Source organism: Platalea leucorodia (assembly GCF_965183815.1).
Source record: "Platalea leucorodia genome assembly, chromosome: 5".
NCBI lineage: Eukaryota > Metazoa > Chordata > Aves > Pelecaniformes > Threskiornithidae > Platalea > Platalea leucorodia.
Window position 1 is genome coordinate 16,157,974 of NC_138827.1, and position 17,041 is coordinate 16,175,014.

At 56.9% G+C, this 17,041-nt stretch overlaps 2 protein-coding genes across 2 annotated transcripts; one reads left to right on the forward strand and one right to left on the reverse strand.

Annotated features, from left to right (window-relative positions):
* The first annotated feature begins 392 nt into the window (after positions 1-392).
* Positions 393-10,005, forward strand: SMCR8 (SMCR8-C9orf72 complex subunit). Its single transcript, XM_082311606.1, has 2 exons — positions 393-2,840; positions 5,059-10,005. Exons 1-2 carry the CDS (start codon positions 487-489, stop codon positions 5,510-5,512), a joined length of 2,808 nt encoding a protein of 935 aa, XP_082167732.1. The 5' UTR covers positions 393-486; the 3' UTR covers positions 5,513-10,005.
* Positions 10,006-10,322: 317 nt separating this feature from the next.
* Positions 10,323-16,955, reverse strand: SHMT1 (serine hydroxymethyltransferase 1). Its single transcript, XM_082311608.1, has 11 exons — positions 15,053-16,955; positions 14,374-14,519; positions 13,956-14,071; positions 13,706-13,866; positions 13,464-13,545; positions 13,002-13,214; positions 12,609-12,725; positions 12,122-12,244; positions 11,707-11,823; positions 11,415-11,525; positions 10,323-10,912 (listed from the first exon to the last, which is right to left on the reverse strand). The coding sequence occupies exons 1-11, from the start codon at positions 15,305-15,307 to the stop codon at positions 10,743-10,745; spliced, it is 1,611 nt and encodes a 536-aa protein (XP_082167734.1). The 5' UTR covers positions 15,308-16,955; the 3' UTR covers positions 10,323-10,742.
* Positions 16,956-17,041: the final 86 nt, after the last annotated feature.

Sequence of the window (17,041 nt, forward strand, 5' to 3'; positions counted from 1 at the left end):
CGCCCCCCCGTAGTATCCTCCCGCCGTCCCGCTTCGGTTTGCTACTGCCTCCCGCCGCCGGGCCCGTCCCGGGGGAGTAACGCCACGGGACGGCGGAGGCTAAAAAAAAAAAAAAAAAAAAAAAAAACAAACAAAAAAAAAACAGCGGCAAAGGGTGAGGGGAAGGCGGAGGCTTCGCTTCCTGTTGGCGGGGTGAGAGGTCGCGACGTCATGTGACCCTAAGATGGCTGCGGGGCTGCGGCGTCCGTGAGGGGAGCGGCGGCTGAGCGGGGCCCGGTGGGGCAGCGGGGCCCGGCGGCTCCCGGCCATGGCGGAGGCGTGAGGCAGTGGCGGCGGGAGAAGGGGCTGCGGGAGAAGGGGCTGCGGCGGGGGCCTGGCTGCGGGCGGGCCGGGGCTGCGGCGGGGCCTCCCGCAGGGCCCGGCGGCGGTGGCGGGGGGGACCGGGGGGGCCTCGCTGCTCCATGTCGGTCCCCTCCTGCGGGAAATATGATCAGCGCCCCTGACGTGGTGGCCTTCACCAGAGAGGAGGAGCTGGAGGATGAGCTGTACAGCGAGCCGCCCCTGCCCGAGGAGTACTCGGTGCCGCTCTTCCCCTTCACCAGCCACGGCGCCAACCCCTGGGCCAAGGTCGCCAGCTCCAAGTTCACCCGGGACTTCATCCTCATCTCCGAGTTCTCAGAGCAAGTGGGGCCCCAGCCCCTCCTGACCATCCCCGATGATGCCAAGGTATCAGGCACTTTCGATCTCAATTATTTTTCCCTTCGGATCATGTCTGTGGATTACCAGGCTTCCTTCGTGGGGCATCCCCCCGGCTCTGCCTACCCGAAGCTGAACTTCGTGGAGGATTCCAAAGTGGTGCTGGGGGACTCAAAGGAAGGGGCCTTCGCATACGTCCACCACTTGACTCTGTACGACCTCGAAGCCAGGGGTTTCGTGAGGCCCTTCTGCATGGCCTATATTTCTGCCGATGAGCACAAAATCATGCAGCAGTTTCAGGAACTCTCTGCTGAATTCTCCAAAGCCTCCGAATGCCTAAAGACGGGGAACAGGAAAGCTTTTGCTAGTGAACTGGAAAAGAAACTGAAAGATCTCGACTACACCAGGACTGTCCTGCACAACGAAACTGAGATACAGAAGAAAGCCAATGACAAAGGGTATTATACAACCCAAGCTATCGAGAAGGCCAATGAGCTGGCCAGCGTGGAAAAGTCTATCATCGAGCACCAAGATCTGCTGAAACAAATCAGGTCATATCCCTACAGGAAGTTGAAGGAGTCTGACTTCCACCCCTATGAGCCGGAATGTCCACTGGATCAGGCCAATGCAGGCTGCGATCAGGACCCGACTACCTCCGATCTTGCTGAACCTGGCGAAACGCACCTCTACACCCACGTGCCGTCCTATACCCCCAAACTCATCAAAGCCAAGTCTGCCAAATGCTTTGACAAGAAGCTGAAGACACTGGAGGAACTCTGCGATATTTATTTTTTCACCCAAACCCTTGACCAGTTGCATCAGATCGAGAGGACTTTCAGAGGTGACGTGTGCTACCTCCTGACAGACCAGATCAGTAGGGTGCTCTTAAAGCAACAAAGCGTAACTAACTTTCTCTTTGAGGATGTATCTGTTCTGGATGAAAAACCACCTGAAAAACAGTACAGAGGCTGCCAGGGGCTCAGTCAGGATGCTATCAATAGAAAGTGTTCGGAAGAGTCCCCTGCTCCTAAAGTGGTCATCAGCCTGGGATCCTACAAGTCCAGCGTGGAGTGCGTGCCCATCAAGATGGAGCAAGAAATCGAGGACTCCCAAGGACCCAAAATGAGCGAGTCCGTGACGTTCGAACACCAGGAGAACCTGGACTATCTCGATGCAGATATTAAAGGCAGCATCAGCAGCGGTGAGAGCATCGAGGTTCTTGGAACGGAGAAGTCTGCATCTGGCTTGACAAAATCGGAGAGCCAGGCCAGCCTGCCCGTCAGCCCCAGCCCCCAGGTGGGCAGGAGCAAGGTGGGCAGCCGGAGGACCGTCAGCGAGGACAGCATCGAGGTTCTCAGCACGTGTCCCTCCGAGTCGCTCATCCCAGAAGATTTCAAAGCGAGCTACCCAAGTGCCATTAATGAAGAACCTTACATGGATGATGAAGAGGGAGGCCTTCATTTCACCCCCAAACTAAACCCGGATGATGCTGACGAGCAGGAAGACATTTCAAAACAGGAAAACTTAGTGCAGGTTGACTCTGCCTGTTGTATCGGGAAGGAGAGTCCCAGCTTCCTTGAGCCTCTGCCTGACCTGGGACAGAAGCCCTGTGACGAGGACGGGGTGGTCAGGATCCCCCCGCAGCCGTACCGGCAGGCTGAGCAGGGGCTGCGCGGGAGCTTCGGGGGCTTTCCCTCTCACGACGGCATCTCGGGGGGGCTCCTGCCCTACGAGCTTGACTCGCGCTACCTGACGGGCAGCAGGGAGGTCAGTAAGAGCAGCCTGGACGAGTGCTCGGACTCCACGAGCTATATCAGCAGCGCTGCCTCCACATGCTCTGACAGGACCCCTTCTCCTGCTCACCCCGCCTGTCAGGCGAGTGAAAGGCACAAAAAAAAGGCTGGCCAGAATGCGCTGCGCTTCATCAGGCAGTACCCCTTCGCTCACCCTGCCATCTACTCCCTGCTCAGCGGGAGGACCCTGATCGTGCTGGGGGAAGAGGAAGCGATAGTCAAGAAGCTTGTGACGGCGCTCTCCATCTTCGTGCCGAACTGTGGCATTTACGCCAAGCCTGTGAAGCACTGGGTCACTTCCCCTCTGCACGTTGTGGATTTCCAGAAGTGGAAACTGATCGGACTCCAGAGGTAAATCAAGGATCTGTTTGCTTTATCAGTGTTGAGGTGTATGATAAAAACTTTCGAAGCAGGAATTTCAGAGCGGAATTGATGTGCAGGGGAGGTCTCTGTCTAATTACCTACGCAGCTGCCATGAGTTTCTGCTTATGGGGCATATTTGGAAGGGGAGTAGATTTGTCTGTCTCCTTATATCCAGCCTCACTTGAGAGTTAATATTTAAAACATCTGTTAGGTGCTTGCTGCCTGGCTCATACTAGTTAGTCGGCCAGGAGGTTTCCTTTTGGTTTAGGTCTTAGCCTGGCAAAGCGGAGAACAAACATGTGAGTCCTGCTTGTTTCCTGGATGATCTGATAAGAGTGCTCCTGGCATCCCTTGTGTGCTCTGCTTTCCCCTGTCTCCTGCTGAGACTCTTCTGGCATTTCTAGCTAGAATTTTGTTTTTTAAGTAGATGCTTTGATATGAGGAGGGTTTTTCCTTGTGGACCCTGATGAAGAGATGAGATCGGTAGGTCAGAAATTGGAGTGCCAGTGCCTTGGGCTGTGTTGGCAAGGGTGTGCTGGCCGGGTGTTGTGGGAAGGGCAGAGGTGCAGAGCTGCTAGGGTGCAGATGGACAGAGACTTATTTATAACATGCCTTAGTGCAGGAAAAAAGGTCCACGGAGCTGTGCGGGCCACAGTATTGGAATTGCAGTTCAGATGGAAAGGAAACTTCTGCTCAGGGTGAGGACCATCGTGAAAGCAAGCACCCCTTCCCCCACCCCCAATCCTGAAATGTGGCTTCATAGTTTATATTAGCAAATAGCGATTGCTCAGCTCTCAAGATTTTGCCCTGCCTTTGTTGGTGTTATGAAAAGGATTTTCTTTGTGTGTTACCAGGATGCTTTCTGGTGCTTTGGGTGCAGGTATGACAGGGAATGGCCATTGCCGTCACCAACGTGGAAAACATGAGTCAGAGTGGCAGCCCATTGCTCAGAGCCAGGCTGGAATAGCTCCTGAAGGAGTGTTTCTGAGCAGCATGAAAATCAAAATACAGAAATCTGCTTTCTGGACTGCTGAGTATTGTGTCGCTGGGAGTTGTGGATGATGAAATTATCCTAAGCTGCGAGTTTACCCTCGTTTCTGTGCTCGTGTGGCAGGATGACAGCTCTGCCAACAACTGCTCCCAAAATTCTCTGTCTGTCGGTGAGGTTTTTAAAAGCCCTGAGTGTTCACTCGTTGCTCAATGTTTGTGGTTAGACGCAATTTTTATAAACAGAAGTCTGGTTTTTTGGTTTTTTGGGTTTTTTTTTATGGAACTACTTGTAATGTGTCAGTCATTTAAACTCTTCTCTGTGGAATGTTAATTAAGTGTTGAGTTTAACGTGGGTGCTTTCAGCAAACCATTTGTACAAGTGCTTTGGGAAGGAAGTTAGAGGCTAAATTAATTGTTCTGGTAAGGGTGCTGCGTCTCCTAAGGCCAGACGCTGCCTGGGCACAGGGGCAGCCCTTACACCAGCAGTTGGGGTTCCTAGTTTGAGTCTGGGAGCTGTATCTCAACCGAGTGACTTTAACCACGCAGAATTGAGGAGCAGAAGGTAGAGTTTGCGTAGGCTTGTAATTTGCATTTAAATAACATTAATTTATGCTTGTTGGAGAATTGTATGTTGTGAACGTGCTGTGGGTTTGCACCTGCGTGAAAAATGCCCAGGCTCAGCCAGGGAATATTCTGGTTTAAGGATGGTTCCCTTTTTAAAGGAAGGACAGAAGGTTTTGCTCTGCTCAGGGCTTTGACCACCTCAGAGCAGCTCCCTCCCAAAACAGCGATACGGGGAGAAAGTGGAGCTCTTGGCAAGGTAGGGCTGGTTTGGGTTTCTGAGTCCTTGTTGTCACGTCCAGAAGCTACCGGCTGCTGCAAGATTTGCTTCTGTTCACCAGAGATGTCCTATCACTCCCTCTCCATGTCGCCGAGGGAGGAAGCTGCCCCGAAGCGCGGTGGTTTATGAAGTAGTGCACACACGGTGCAGACCAGTGCGCATGCAGATCCAGGGGATCAAGGTTTCTTTGGGATCTGGCAAGCTGGAGAGACTATTCGGCCATTCTCATCCGTGCTAGACTTTATTTGCCCGCAGAGGCTCTTGCACCAGCTCACGAGGTAGCGGGAAAGTACATGCGATACAGGGGCATGGCCACAGTCTGCTGCTTAACTGTCTGGTCTCCTCCAGCTGTGACCTCTCTCTTTGCTGTTTCAGGATGGTGTCGCCTGCTGGGGTGAACGTGCTGCACGCCCTGAGCCGATACAGCCGGTACATCAGCATTCTGGATGCCGACAGTAAGACTCTCCGCTGCCCGCTTTACAAAGGCACCTTGGTGTCCCGGCTGGCAGACCACCGCACGCAGATCAAACGAGGAAGCACCTACTATATGCACGTCCAAAGTATCCTTACCCAGCTGTGTTCAAAAGCCTTCCTCTTCACCTTCTGCCATCATTTGCACCTTCCCATCAGTGAAAGGGAACCAGAGGAATCTGTTGTGAATCGCAGGATGAACTTTCTGAAGCTTCAGCTGGGCCTTGCCAATGAAGATATCAAAATTGTACAGTATTTAGCTGAGCTGCTGAAGCTGCAGTACATTCAGGAACCCGGCCAGGGGGTGAACCCTCTGCTCAGATTTGACTACGTTCCCAGCTTTTTGTACAAAATCTAGCCTTGTGCGGGCTGTCTACCTGCGTACTCAGAGTCTGATGAAGCTCATCCGTGCTTGACATTGACGCTGTCTGCAGTAGCTCTCATATCTCGGGAAGGGGCAAAGAAGCCGATGCATTTGCAAGTGTCTCTGCTCCACAGAAATCGATGTCTGAGGGACTGGATTTCTGTGCGGTTCCCTGTAGCCAAGAATGTAGATGTTCCATCACATAAAACACCGGGCATGCTGGTTTTAAATGTTAGAAGGGGCACTACTAACTTTTAAAGCGTATCATGGCAGCATCCCAGGGGGATTATGGCATGGAGAGAGAGGTGGGCTGTCTTGGGGATCAATACTTACTAGCATGCAGCCCTCAAAATAACGCAGTGCTCTGCGTGCTTCTGCCAGAGCCCTAAATGCTGTTGCTCCCTTTTGCAGAGCCAGGGCGGAGACCAGAGGGGAGATGTAAAGGCCACGTGAAGTTTTAATCCACCAGTGTTTCATGTGAGTGTGTCTCGGAAGTTCCCTGGCAGGGTGGCAGCTTGCAGTTACCCATCTGTGTGCAGCGGTAGCGGATGGTGGCCCTTCCTGTGTTTTTCTGAGTTTCCTGGTGCTTCCCAGGACGGGTTGTCCCTGGACGGGTGGGAGAGCAGTGGAGGCACATGTGCTTCTCTCCAGAAAGCATTTGCCAGTTTCTCTCAGCTTTGTTAAAATCTGGAACATGGAAGGACTCCTTAATGCCGGTGGCCACCAAGGCGCCTGCTGCTGTGAATGTAGAGCACTGTGCCTTGTTAATTTGTCACGTCCTATTTGCTGGGCAACCTCCGAGAAGGGTGGGAGGGAGACTGGGAATCCTCAAAGCATGTGAGGTCAAGGGTGGCCTTTTAAGGAGAGGCGAACTGAACAGAGTGAGGGAGACCCTCATTTTTAGGTGGTTTTTGTGATGGGGAAACGGAACAGTGCAATTCAGCTGAAGCTATGCTGTGAGACAGCAGGCTGTTAGAGCAGGCTGCCTGGCTGTGAGATACTAGTGCTCAGGAGAGATCGGGGATGAATGTACTGGATTCCACATTGTATCCATAATAGTTTTGTTTTTTTTTTTTTTTGTCGGGGAGTTGACTTGTGCTTTGTGGTGAAGCAGGGTCAGCGTCGCTGCATGCTGCTTCTGGCTGAGCCTTCGTCGTGTCTCGACTACCTCTCCCGGGGCACTCCTGGGTAGCTCTGGACGGGGCAGAGCTGCCTCTCTTTGAGCCTGGATGCGAAGGACTTTCCTTTCAAAGCTTCTACACTGCTGCCTGTGCCGTAAAGGTTGTGCCATCGGCGTGGTGATGCTCCCCGGTTGCTCTGTCAGTGCCGAAAGCTTTGTGCCCGGGTGCAGCGCTTCCCTCTGGAGTCTCGTAGGAGCTGCTGCTCCTTGGCCACCGGTCTCAGGCTCACTCTGCTCTGCCCAGTGCCGTGTGGCAGTAGCGGCCCCTGTGGTACTTCTAAGCAAGAAAAGCCTTGCTAGGAAAGATAGCCTTGGTTTTATGTATTGGTGAGAACAGCTGAGATCGTACAAGATGAGCTGATGCATTGTTTAGGTTGGGTTTTTTTTAAACTTCTGTTTATTTTGATGGTGTGAGGCAGTGCTGGAATGAATGTGATGTTCCTTCCATGCCTGGGGAAGTTTCTGTGTAGGGACTGGGGTTTGTCAGCGTGGCTTAGACCCCACTGAAACTTGCTGTGACAACCATGCTGCTCCGAAACCTGTGTCCCGAAGGCGAGGAGCTTCTTGGGGAGGCTGTCATCTGGTGCCAGCATCTGCACTTCACTTCTGCTGCTGCCTCTTTCTCTCGCCTGGAAAGGTCTGTCTGGGGCAGTGCGGGAGGTATAGACCAACAGGGCAGAAAAGACTACTTTAAATGTTAGTGTTGTTTCTGGTGACTTACAGTGAGGCCCGCTCAGCCGGGCAAGTTGAGCTCGTGGTGCTCCAGAGGGATTTCCAAGGTCAGGGGTTGCTTGTGGTGGTGTTTTTAGGTTGCAGCTGGGAAGCAGTGTGGCATCACCTTCACTGAAGGTGAGCGGTGTGCCTGTCCGCGGGGCTGCACGCCTTTAAAGCATTTTTAAAGGCCTTTTCCTTTCTTAACTGTGCCGTCCTGTTGCACGTGAACTGTGTCTGCTGGTGAAATACTTCTGTGTCCATCAAAAATGCCTGCTTTCAGAAGTGACTTGAGGTGTCCCCTTGTCGATTCATCTGCACGCAAACGGCTTCCACACTAAAGCTGAGGCGAGATTCCCCGGGGGAAGAAGCATCTCAGTAAACGAGTAATACAGGTGATACTGGGCAGATGAAAGCTCCCTGCGTCCTGCCTGACCCGCAGCTCTGGAGAAGTGCTCAGCACGGGAGCTTGTTTCCTGCTGGAAAATGACCTGATGCTATTGGGGTTTGAGGAGAGAGGGATGAACTTTTTTCCTGCTGACTTACTCATGTCTTCCTCCAGGCTGACAGCGCAGAGCGGCAGAGCAGGATCGATGATTAGTGTTGGTTGATCTCTTAGTCACAGTGGTCTCTACCTGTGGTGTTCAGCTGCACTCATAAATTGATAAATAATTCACTTCTTGCTCCCTCTATCAAACCAGTAGCATCTGATATTCAAGGCTGTGTTGAGCAATACTTGCACTACCACCTGTCTGACCTGCTTCATCTCTCTGCCACAAAGCAGCTCTGATTTGGGAGGATGCCCTGGGGGCTTTGCTGGGACGTCGTGGTTTTGAAACGGGAGCTCTGCGCTACCTGCAGCTCAGCTGTCAAGCGGGAGCTGTGGGGAAACACGCCTTGGAGTGCTTGTCCTCCTAACGCTGGCTCAGGGCAGGGTTACCTCTGAACTTGGACCCCAAGAAAGGGGGGGTGTGCCACATTGGGCTGTGGCACCTTGGTGCAGCCGGAGCCCAGCCTGCCCTCGCTGCTTGTGATGCCCATAACGGCGGCAGAAATCGGGGGGAGTCCGAGTGCAGCTGGTGGTTCGGGAGCTGAATTCCTCTTTGCTCAGTAATTTCTCTGTCTGACCTTCTGCTCCTGTATAGTAAAGATTCCTATATTGGCACTTTAAGACTTTTTCCTCATCTTCACTGTGTTACCTCACTAGTTTCTGATATTAGCAGACTTACAACAAGTTACGATCTTCGCACTAACAGCTCCCGCAATGAATCTTGGCATGTGTGTTCGTCGGCTTGCACCGCACCGTCCGAGCACTGCGCGCTGCCCTCCAGCCATCCTTCCACCGCAAGCAGGGCAGGTTCCTGGCGGCCGCAGTGCAACACTCACCAGTGCTCCCGCACCGACCCTCCAGCCGCCAGAGCCAGCAGTGCTGTGCATGGCCCTCGCCTGCTTCCGTGAGTGCTGCCAGCATGCCCCCGCCTCCCGCACCGCCGGCTCTGGCTCCCTCCTCTCTCTTTGCTGGCTGTCAGGGAGAGGAGGCTTTAAGCCTGACGGAGAATTCATCAGAGCAAAGGTTTCCTCTGGCTGTCTGCTGCCTGGCCAGGAGGGCAGGGCTCCCTTTTCTTACTCCTCCGCTTTCCTTCGTTGGGAGACGGACTTCCAGCTCCTGCTCTGCGCTACACTAGGCTGCCGCTTTCCGATCCCACCCCGAGGAGGGTCAGCCATAGGAGTAGGCGATATTAACCCTACACAGGTTTCAGTTCTCAGAGAATAGTGCTCGGATTTACTTTCATCCAGTAGCAATCACTTCTAAGCAGCTCCAAAGCTGTCTTGCCTTGACTAGGGAAGTACTGCCTATACTCTAGCAATATTCACCATTTTGTAAGGGGTGGGAGAGGTGCTTGAGGGGTGAGAGCTGCTGGCTCCATGCCCCCAGGCCAGTTCTTTGGTTTTCATTGAGCGTGGGGGGCCCTGAGCCCCCGGTCTGGTGGTGGGTGACAGCCTACGCTGCGGATTCAGCGTCTCAGAGGGCTGGGCAGGACCCGGGGCTTGTAGCAGGGCTTTGAAAAGGCTCCTGTAATAAGGCACGATGGGAAACGCAGTGAGCTGCCCTGGCTGAGGGAGAGCGCCTGCTCCACGCCGTGCCCCGGTAGCACAACGTCAGAGCAACAGACTGTACCCCAGTATCGCAGGGGTCGCAAACCCACCGCACACTGGTCCCTGAGACGCGTTTTAACTGGAAGGCAGAAACACAGGGTACCCGGTCCCGCTGGCCGCCTCGCTGCCGGCACGGGGATGGGGCTGGGCTAAGAGCTGCCTCTGAGGGCTGCGAGGAGGCTGTGATGAATTCTCATCTTATTTTAAAGCACTGTATCCTATTACTGCATGTTGAGTTACGTGTGTGTGCCTGTGCGTGCCGAATGCTTGCGTCGGTAGTTAGAGCGAGTGTGACCGGGAGAAATCCAAGAAGCATGTCTTAGTGTCGTGCTGTAAGTGTTACTGCACAAGAGTTTAACAGATGTTAACACCAAATGACTAGTCTGAGAAATGTACTTTTAAAAAAAAAAAAATTATTTATTTGGGTTCAGATATTTTTGAAATACAAAAAAAAAAAAATTGGTTGTATTTTTTAAAGCTTATAATTCTTGTCATACATTGTGGTTAAATTCTTAATTTTACCGTGCTTATTAAAAAATGGTTCTACCTAAGCTTTGTGCTCAGAGGTGTGCGAAAATACCGGAGACGCTGGCGAGGACGGGATGGCGATCCCCGGAGGGCTGTTCTCAGTGAGTTTGGGACAAGGCTTGGCCTTGTCAAAGCCTGCAGAGGCTGCAAGGCACAAAAGGAGAGTGGGCTTGCGTGCAGGAAGGGGAATCCTCGAGGCAGAAGCCAGGGAGAGTTTTAGCGGCTGTGAAGTCTCTCATGCAGCTGAGCGCAGCGCCTGGCTGCGGGCGGGTGGCTCCCGCAGCCGTGGACCCCCGTGTCCTTCCTGGCCGCGGTCGTCTGCCGCTCCCACAGCCAGCGAGAGCTGGGCCAAACCCAGGCCGGGCTGTGAGGCTGAGGGTTACCTGGTGCTCCGTCCCAGTCGTGACACTGAGTGGTGAAAGGGCTGGTTCCCTCGTGGTGGGGGCACGCTCAGGGGGGGTCTCGTGCCCCAAACGGGAGGGGAGAGGTGGGTGAGAGCCAAACAAGGAGCTGCTGCTGCAGCGCAGCCAGTGCCAGGAGGGAGGTGCTGGGAGAAGGCACCGGGGCGTTGGTCTCGGGCTGGGGGTGCGGGTGTGCTATGGCGCCAGGTACTGGCATGGCTCCGGGAGCGGGCACGGGTGCCTCCCCTTACAGGACAGGCAGCCCCGGGAGCGGGAAGGTCGCTGCGAAGGCCTCCACCTCTTCCTTTAGTGCCTTCAGCTCCCCCCGGTATTTCTCATCTTCCAGTTTCTCCTTGAATTCCTTCAGCGTGGCCTTGGGGTTCATGTCCTTCTGCACGCGCAGCGTCAGCTCAATCCCTGCCGGGATGGGAGACGTGTCAGTCAGCCCTCGTGGCTGCAACACCTCGCCGCATCCCGCACCTCTCCCAGCCCTGCCGCAGGGAGCCTGCGAGGCTGGGCCCTGCACACCCCGCAGCAGCACTGGGGCTGCTCCCCGAAACGCAGGGGAGGGAAGGAGCAGGGCTGCGAGGGACTTGCTGCCCCGGGAAACCAGTGTGGGACCCCTGAGGACAACTGGAACAAGACTGCAAAAGGTACAGTTTTAATCCAGGCTTTCAGCCCGCTGCCTGTCCAGTGGGGAGCATTTGGCTGGTCCCGGCTGTGGCCAGATTCCCTCTCCCACATCCAGATGTGCAGGTGGGACAGTTACTCCTCACTTGGGTGTGCACTCCCTCGCCAGCTGCTGGGGAAGCCACCCAACTTGTGCCTCCTCGCCCGGAGGAGCTGCCCTGGCCCCGGGCTGCTGCTGGAGCTGAGACTCGGCCCCGCGCACCCCTGCCTGTGATGGCCCCGGCCTCACCTCTGTGGATGTACTGAGCCACCGTGCGGAAGTCGTCCTGCTGGAAGCCACGGGATGTGAGAGCCGGCGTCCCAAACCGCAGGCCGCTGGGGCGCAGGGCACTGACATCACCTGCGCCAGAACAAGTCATGTGTGACCAAACCAGGTAGCAAAACTGCTGTGCGTGGCAACTTGTGGTTCCCAGTGTCCACAGTGGACTGGGAGCTGGGAGCCCTGCAGGAAGCTCTGCATGGGCCACGGGAGATCCCCAGCATGCAGGGCAGGACGCGGCAGAGCTTGTGGGATCCCTCACCGGGGCATGTGTTCTTGTTGCAGGCGATGGAGCAGATCTCCAGCACCCGCTCGGCCCGGCCGCCGTCCGTGCCTCTGCTGCGCAGGTCCAGCAGAATCAGGTGGTTGTCAGAGCCTCCTGCAAAGAGAGGGGTTCGGTGGGGGACGTGGGATTGGGGTAAATGCTGCTCCCACGCGAGACTTCAGTGAAAAAGGCTTGGGATTGCACTGGGGCCTGCCCCTGGGTTTGGGGGCAGAAAGGTGCCTGCCCTTGGGAAGAGAGGGCTGCTTCAAAACAGTTTTGCGGCTGTCCTGAGGAATTGTGACAGCAGCGCCCTGCCTGTTGTGTCCGCGCATGTGCTGCCCTCGTGGCCTGGCTCGGACCCCAGGCCACACACAGAGGTCAGCCCCGTCCCGCCGCCGAGACCTGTCCTCACCCGTGACGATGTCGTAGCCCAGCTCCATCAGCGCTGCCGAGAGCGCTTTGCAGTTCGCGACCACCTGCTGCTGGTAGGCCTTGAACTCGGGCGTCATGGCCTGCCGCAGCGCCACGGCGATCCCTGGGGAGGAAGGCAGACCAGGGTGACTTTTTGGGGGCTCCCACTGGGAGAGCTGGTGAGGATGTGTGGCACCGCTAGCAGAAGTCATCCTGGAAGCTGAGTGATCTGATGGACAGTCAGTCCCTTCCCCTCACCAGGCTGGTGGCATTGCCATGAGCCAAAAGGCAGGATGGGACAAGCCTGGTGTTGCTCCTCAGGCAATGCTGGATCAAGCCAGCTGCTCCTTGCCCCAGTATCTCCGGGCTGCGAGCCCCTCGGGGCAGCTGGAGCCCCCTTCACTGCTGCTGGGGGTCAAACCCCTGCCAGGACATCTTTGCCATCTCCCTTTGCCATCCCAGAGCTCGCGGACAGCCCGGATGCGTACCTGCAATGGCGTGGTTGTGCGGGCCTCCCTGCAGCCCGGGGAAGACTGCCTGGTTGATGAGGCTCTCCAGGTTGTAGAGTGTTTCCTTGCCCGTCTTGGGGTCCACGCTGCGGGTGCCTGCGGGAGGGGAGGGCAGGGTCGCTCACAAGGCAGCACAGCTGCCCTTCTCCCACGAGCTGCTTTCACCCCCTGGCCTCCCAGAGCAGGGATGGTGGTTGCTCCTCTTCAAATCTGGGCCATGGCTGGCCCTGGTAAGCTTCCCAGATGCTCCCAGGAGGCCCCAGACCTTCCTGCCCTCCCTCCTTCCCAGCTAGAGCAGGAAGGAGCTTTAACTTTGCAGCCCCTCTGGCCTGGGCGGAGCATTTATCCCAGCTCCCTGGCCAGGTCAGGCACCTTTGCGGTAGAAGATCATGCCGGCCCTGCAGCCCCGCAAGGTCTTGTGGGTGGTGGTGGAGACAACGTCGCAGTGGTCAAAGGGGGAGGGCACCACGCCGGCAGCCACCAGCCCGCTGATGTGGGCCATATCAGCCATGAGATAGGCACCGTTGGCATCGGCGATCTTCCGCATGCGGGCGTAGTCCAGGTTGCGCGAGTAGCAACTGACACCTGCAGGGAGATGGGATGTGTAGGGGACAGGAGCAGATGCTCGAGGACTCTAGCACAGCCCTGCGTCCAGCGCTGTGATGGGGACAGCCCAGCTGGGGAAAGCACGCAAGCACCTGCCAGCATGGATGTGTTAGAGGTCTCCTCCTGGCACTGCAGCATCCATAGGCTTACCAGGGTGCTACTGGCTTCAGGGAGCCACCTCCACCCGGGGGGTATCACCAGGGCGGTCGGTAAGGGTTTGATCCTTACCTGCTATGATCAGCTTGGGGTGGAATAGGCGGGCATTCTCCTCCAGCCGGTCATAGTCTATGTAACCGGTCTTGGGGTTGACCTGGGAGAGGAAGAGGAGGGTTCAGCCACCCTGGCACGAGTGAAGATCAGCCACAGCACCATCCTGCAGAAAAGGGTGCCGGGAGCCTGATGCTGGTACTTGTAACGTTAAGAGGCACTAACGCTTATGACGACCGCATCCTGGCTCTGCATCTCTGTACCTTGTAGGGCATGGACTCGAAGAAGACAGAGGTGGCAGAGATCTTCTTCTTGTCTGTCATGAACCCATGGGTGAGGTGGCCTCCATCGGGCAGGTCCAGTCCCATGATCCTGCCGTGGGGCTCCACCAGGGCCGTGTACACCGCAAAGTTTGCGGGTGACCCTGTAGCGAGAGCACACCAGGCCGGTTATGGGTGCCGGGGTGTGCGGAGGCTGGTGCAGCCGGCCTGGCTTTCCCAAGCGCCCCATTACCTGAGTAGGGCTGGACATTGACTCCCCACTTCTGGGGGTCAAGCCGGTATGCCTGGAGGGCTCGCTTCTGGCACAGCCTTTCCAGCTCGTCTACAAACTCCGTCCCACCGTAGTACCTGCCGGTAAAGGACGGGGCAGGGGTTAAACCAAACCCTGTGACCAAGCTGTGGAGAACCTGGTGATGCCATGGCTGCGGCAGCCACCGGGACAGCAGCTGCAGCAGACGTGACCCTGCTGAGATTGTCCCATGCGTGGCCAAGGACAGAAGCTGGGAGGGTCAGATCCTGCCCTGGAGGAGCTTGGCTGCCAGCACCAGGACATTGCTTCCTCTCCAGAGGTGAGGTCTGGCAGCGTGGGTGGTTCTTCTCCCCTCCCTGTGAGGGTTTGGGTTGGGTGGGACTCTGCCTCAGCCCTGTACCTCTGTCCTGGGTAGCCCTCGGAGTATTTATTGTTCATGCAGGATCCCAGGGCCTCCAGGACCGCTCGGCTCGCAAAGTTCTCCGACGCGATTAACTCCAGCCCCAGCCTCTGCCGCTGCTTCTCCTTCTTGATGATGCTGTGCACCTTTGGGAGGGGAGAGAGACAGCTTCACCCATGTTGGCTCTGCATGGAGATGGGGATGCACCCTCGGAGGGGACAGGGTGATGGAGAGGGGCCTGGAAATGTTCTGGAGAAGGGAGACGAGATCCCTTCTTGGTACAGCTCATCCCAAATAGTTCATATGTCCAGTCACAGGCCATATTTTGGGTTTCTACCTGCCAGGAAGCTGCCAGATAATTCAGCTGTCATTTGGGCTAGAGAGTGAAGGGCAACTGCCACATGGCCTGGTGGGCCAGCTGCTCTGGTGTAGACATTAGAGCTTCAAGCAGAGGCGTATGAGCAATAGATGCGAAGTTATGACCATGTTATCTGCACATGGTTGGAAGATGCCCTCCCTCCACCTCTCACTGCAGGCAGAGGGGGCACAGAGGATGGATGGGTCCCAGCAGCTCAGCCTTGGACCATTTTCCTGACGCATCCCTGGCTCAAGCATCCCCACGGCTGTCTAGGGGATGAATAAAGCAGCTACTGGGCAGGGGCCAGGAAGGGGCTCTCACCTCCGGGTCATTGCTGTCGAGTGGCTCCATCACCATCCTGTTATGGGAGGCCCAGAGCTCTGCACTGGGGAGGCCCCTGTCAGCCTGTGTCGAGTTTGCCATCCTCCTGCTGGGTCCAAGGTCACCTGCCAGCAGACAGGGGAGTTTGTAGAATGGGCTGGGACGGCAGCGGGGCTGGGTGCCTCTGTGCTGCATCCCTGCACCCTGCCTGCTCCTATCCCACATCTTCCCCGAAAACACAGAGGGACCAGCCATGGGCTGGGGCCCACTGGGTGAGGAAAACACCAACAACTCTCAGGATTCCCCCACTGATTTAGGACCGGTTCATTCATGATAGTGCTTTGATCATTTCTGATACTCTTCCATCACCGCCCCGCCTGGGCTCCCCCCACCCAGGCCCGCAGCGCCTGCCCAGACACTTGGGGACGTGGTGAACCCATGCATGGACCAAACCGCACCAGCAACACGAACAATGCCTTTCCCTCTTGCTCCTGTATATCCGTGAGTCTTAGGGCTTCTAGGAAATGCTAGCAAATGCCCTCATGGACATAAGGGTATCTTATTAAAACTGCTGTTTAATTTCAAGGGCAGTGAAGTGCTCATACCCACAGACCTCAATTTTAATGTGCGCTGCATTCCTCAGCACACTTAAACCTCTCTGCTGCTTTCCCTTGTGCACAGCCATGAGGGCAAACCCCCAGCAGGTCAGAGTCCTGCCCCAAACCCTAACTGAAGCAAGCACGGCTTGTGGAGCTGAGCCCCGAGAGGCAGCAGCTCTGCCTCAGCCTGACTCCACAGCACGCATGATGCCCAGGCCTGGCAGCAGCCCTCTGGCCCCCTCCGTGCAACCGCTGCTAGCGTTATAATGCAGAGCACAAGCTCCCCGGCAGGCATGACAGCCCAGCTTCTGCCTTGGCTGACAACAATGCATCTTTTTACCCATTAACCCTGCAAGGCCGGCACAGGGCCGTGAGCAGCTTATTAAGCAATCGCACTTAGTTTGCTTGTGCCAAGCTGCTGAAGTCCGTTCAGTGTGGGCCTGCTGCATGCTGCCTGCCCAGCCGTCCTCCTCCCTGAGCCCGGGGCCTTGCTGGCAGAGGGACCCCCCACTGTCAGAAAGCTGGGCTGGGGTGGGGAAAGGGCTGCAAGGGAACAGGCAGGGTGCAGTGTGCTGGCTTTGAGCAGGACTGCTGTGTCCCGCGTGTCCCCCCGCCACAGGTCGCAGCAGTACCTGCACCCAGCGCTTTTGGCAAACCTGCAGAAGTCTCGGGGGGGGACAGAGCTCCCCATTCCCCACCCAGGATGAAACCCCCCATTTCCACCCTCGCGGTGGGACACCAGTCCGGCCCTGACAGTTCACCTGCTGCAGGGGCAAACCCCAGCCCTGAGGCTCCATCCCCACCTGGGTCTGCACACACACTCCCACCGCCCCGTATCGCGGCTCCATCACCTCCCGCATCCCTGACAGCCTCCCGCTGATGCCCTTCCCCTGCCCTGACACCAGTGGTGGGGAGCAGCGCTGCCCGGCTCCCACCCCGCAGCGGGGTGCCCTGCTGGTGCCCTGCTCCGGCCCGGCCCCCGCCCGCCCCGGGCCCCGCACGGCCCCTACCCTCCCGCCGCGCCGAAGGCCGGTCCCGCTCCGCCGCCGCGCGGGAACCCGCGTCCCTAGCATAGACCGCTCAGACACGCCTCTCCGCGCCTCGACCAATCAGAACCTAGCTCCGCCCTGGTAGGGGCCAATCAGCGCCGCGTCCCTCCACCTCCCCGCGTCCTATTGGTCCGCGCCGAGGAGGGGTCGGCGGCGCTGCCCCACGTGGCGGCCGGGGCGCGGGTGACCTTGGCCGGGGCGGGCGGGGGCTCCGCTGCCGTCACCCCTCTGCCGTCACCACCTCCTCTGCCGTCACCCCGCTGCCGTCACCCCGCCTGCCGTGCGCCCCCGGGGGGGGGGGTGTCTCCGCCAGCCCTGGGGTGTTCCCAGCGCCCCGCCAT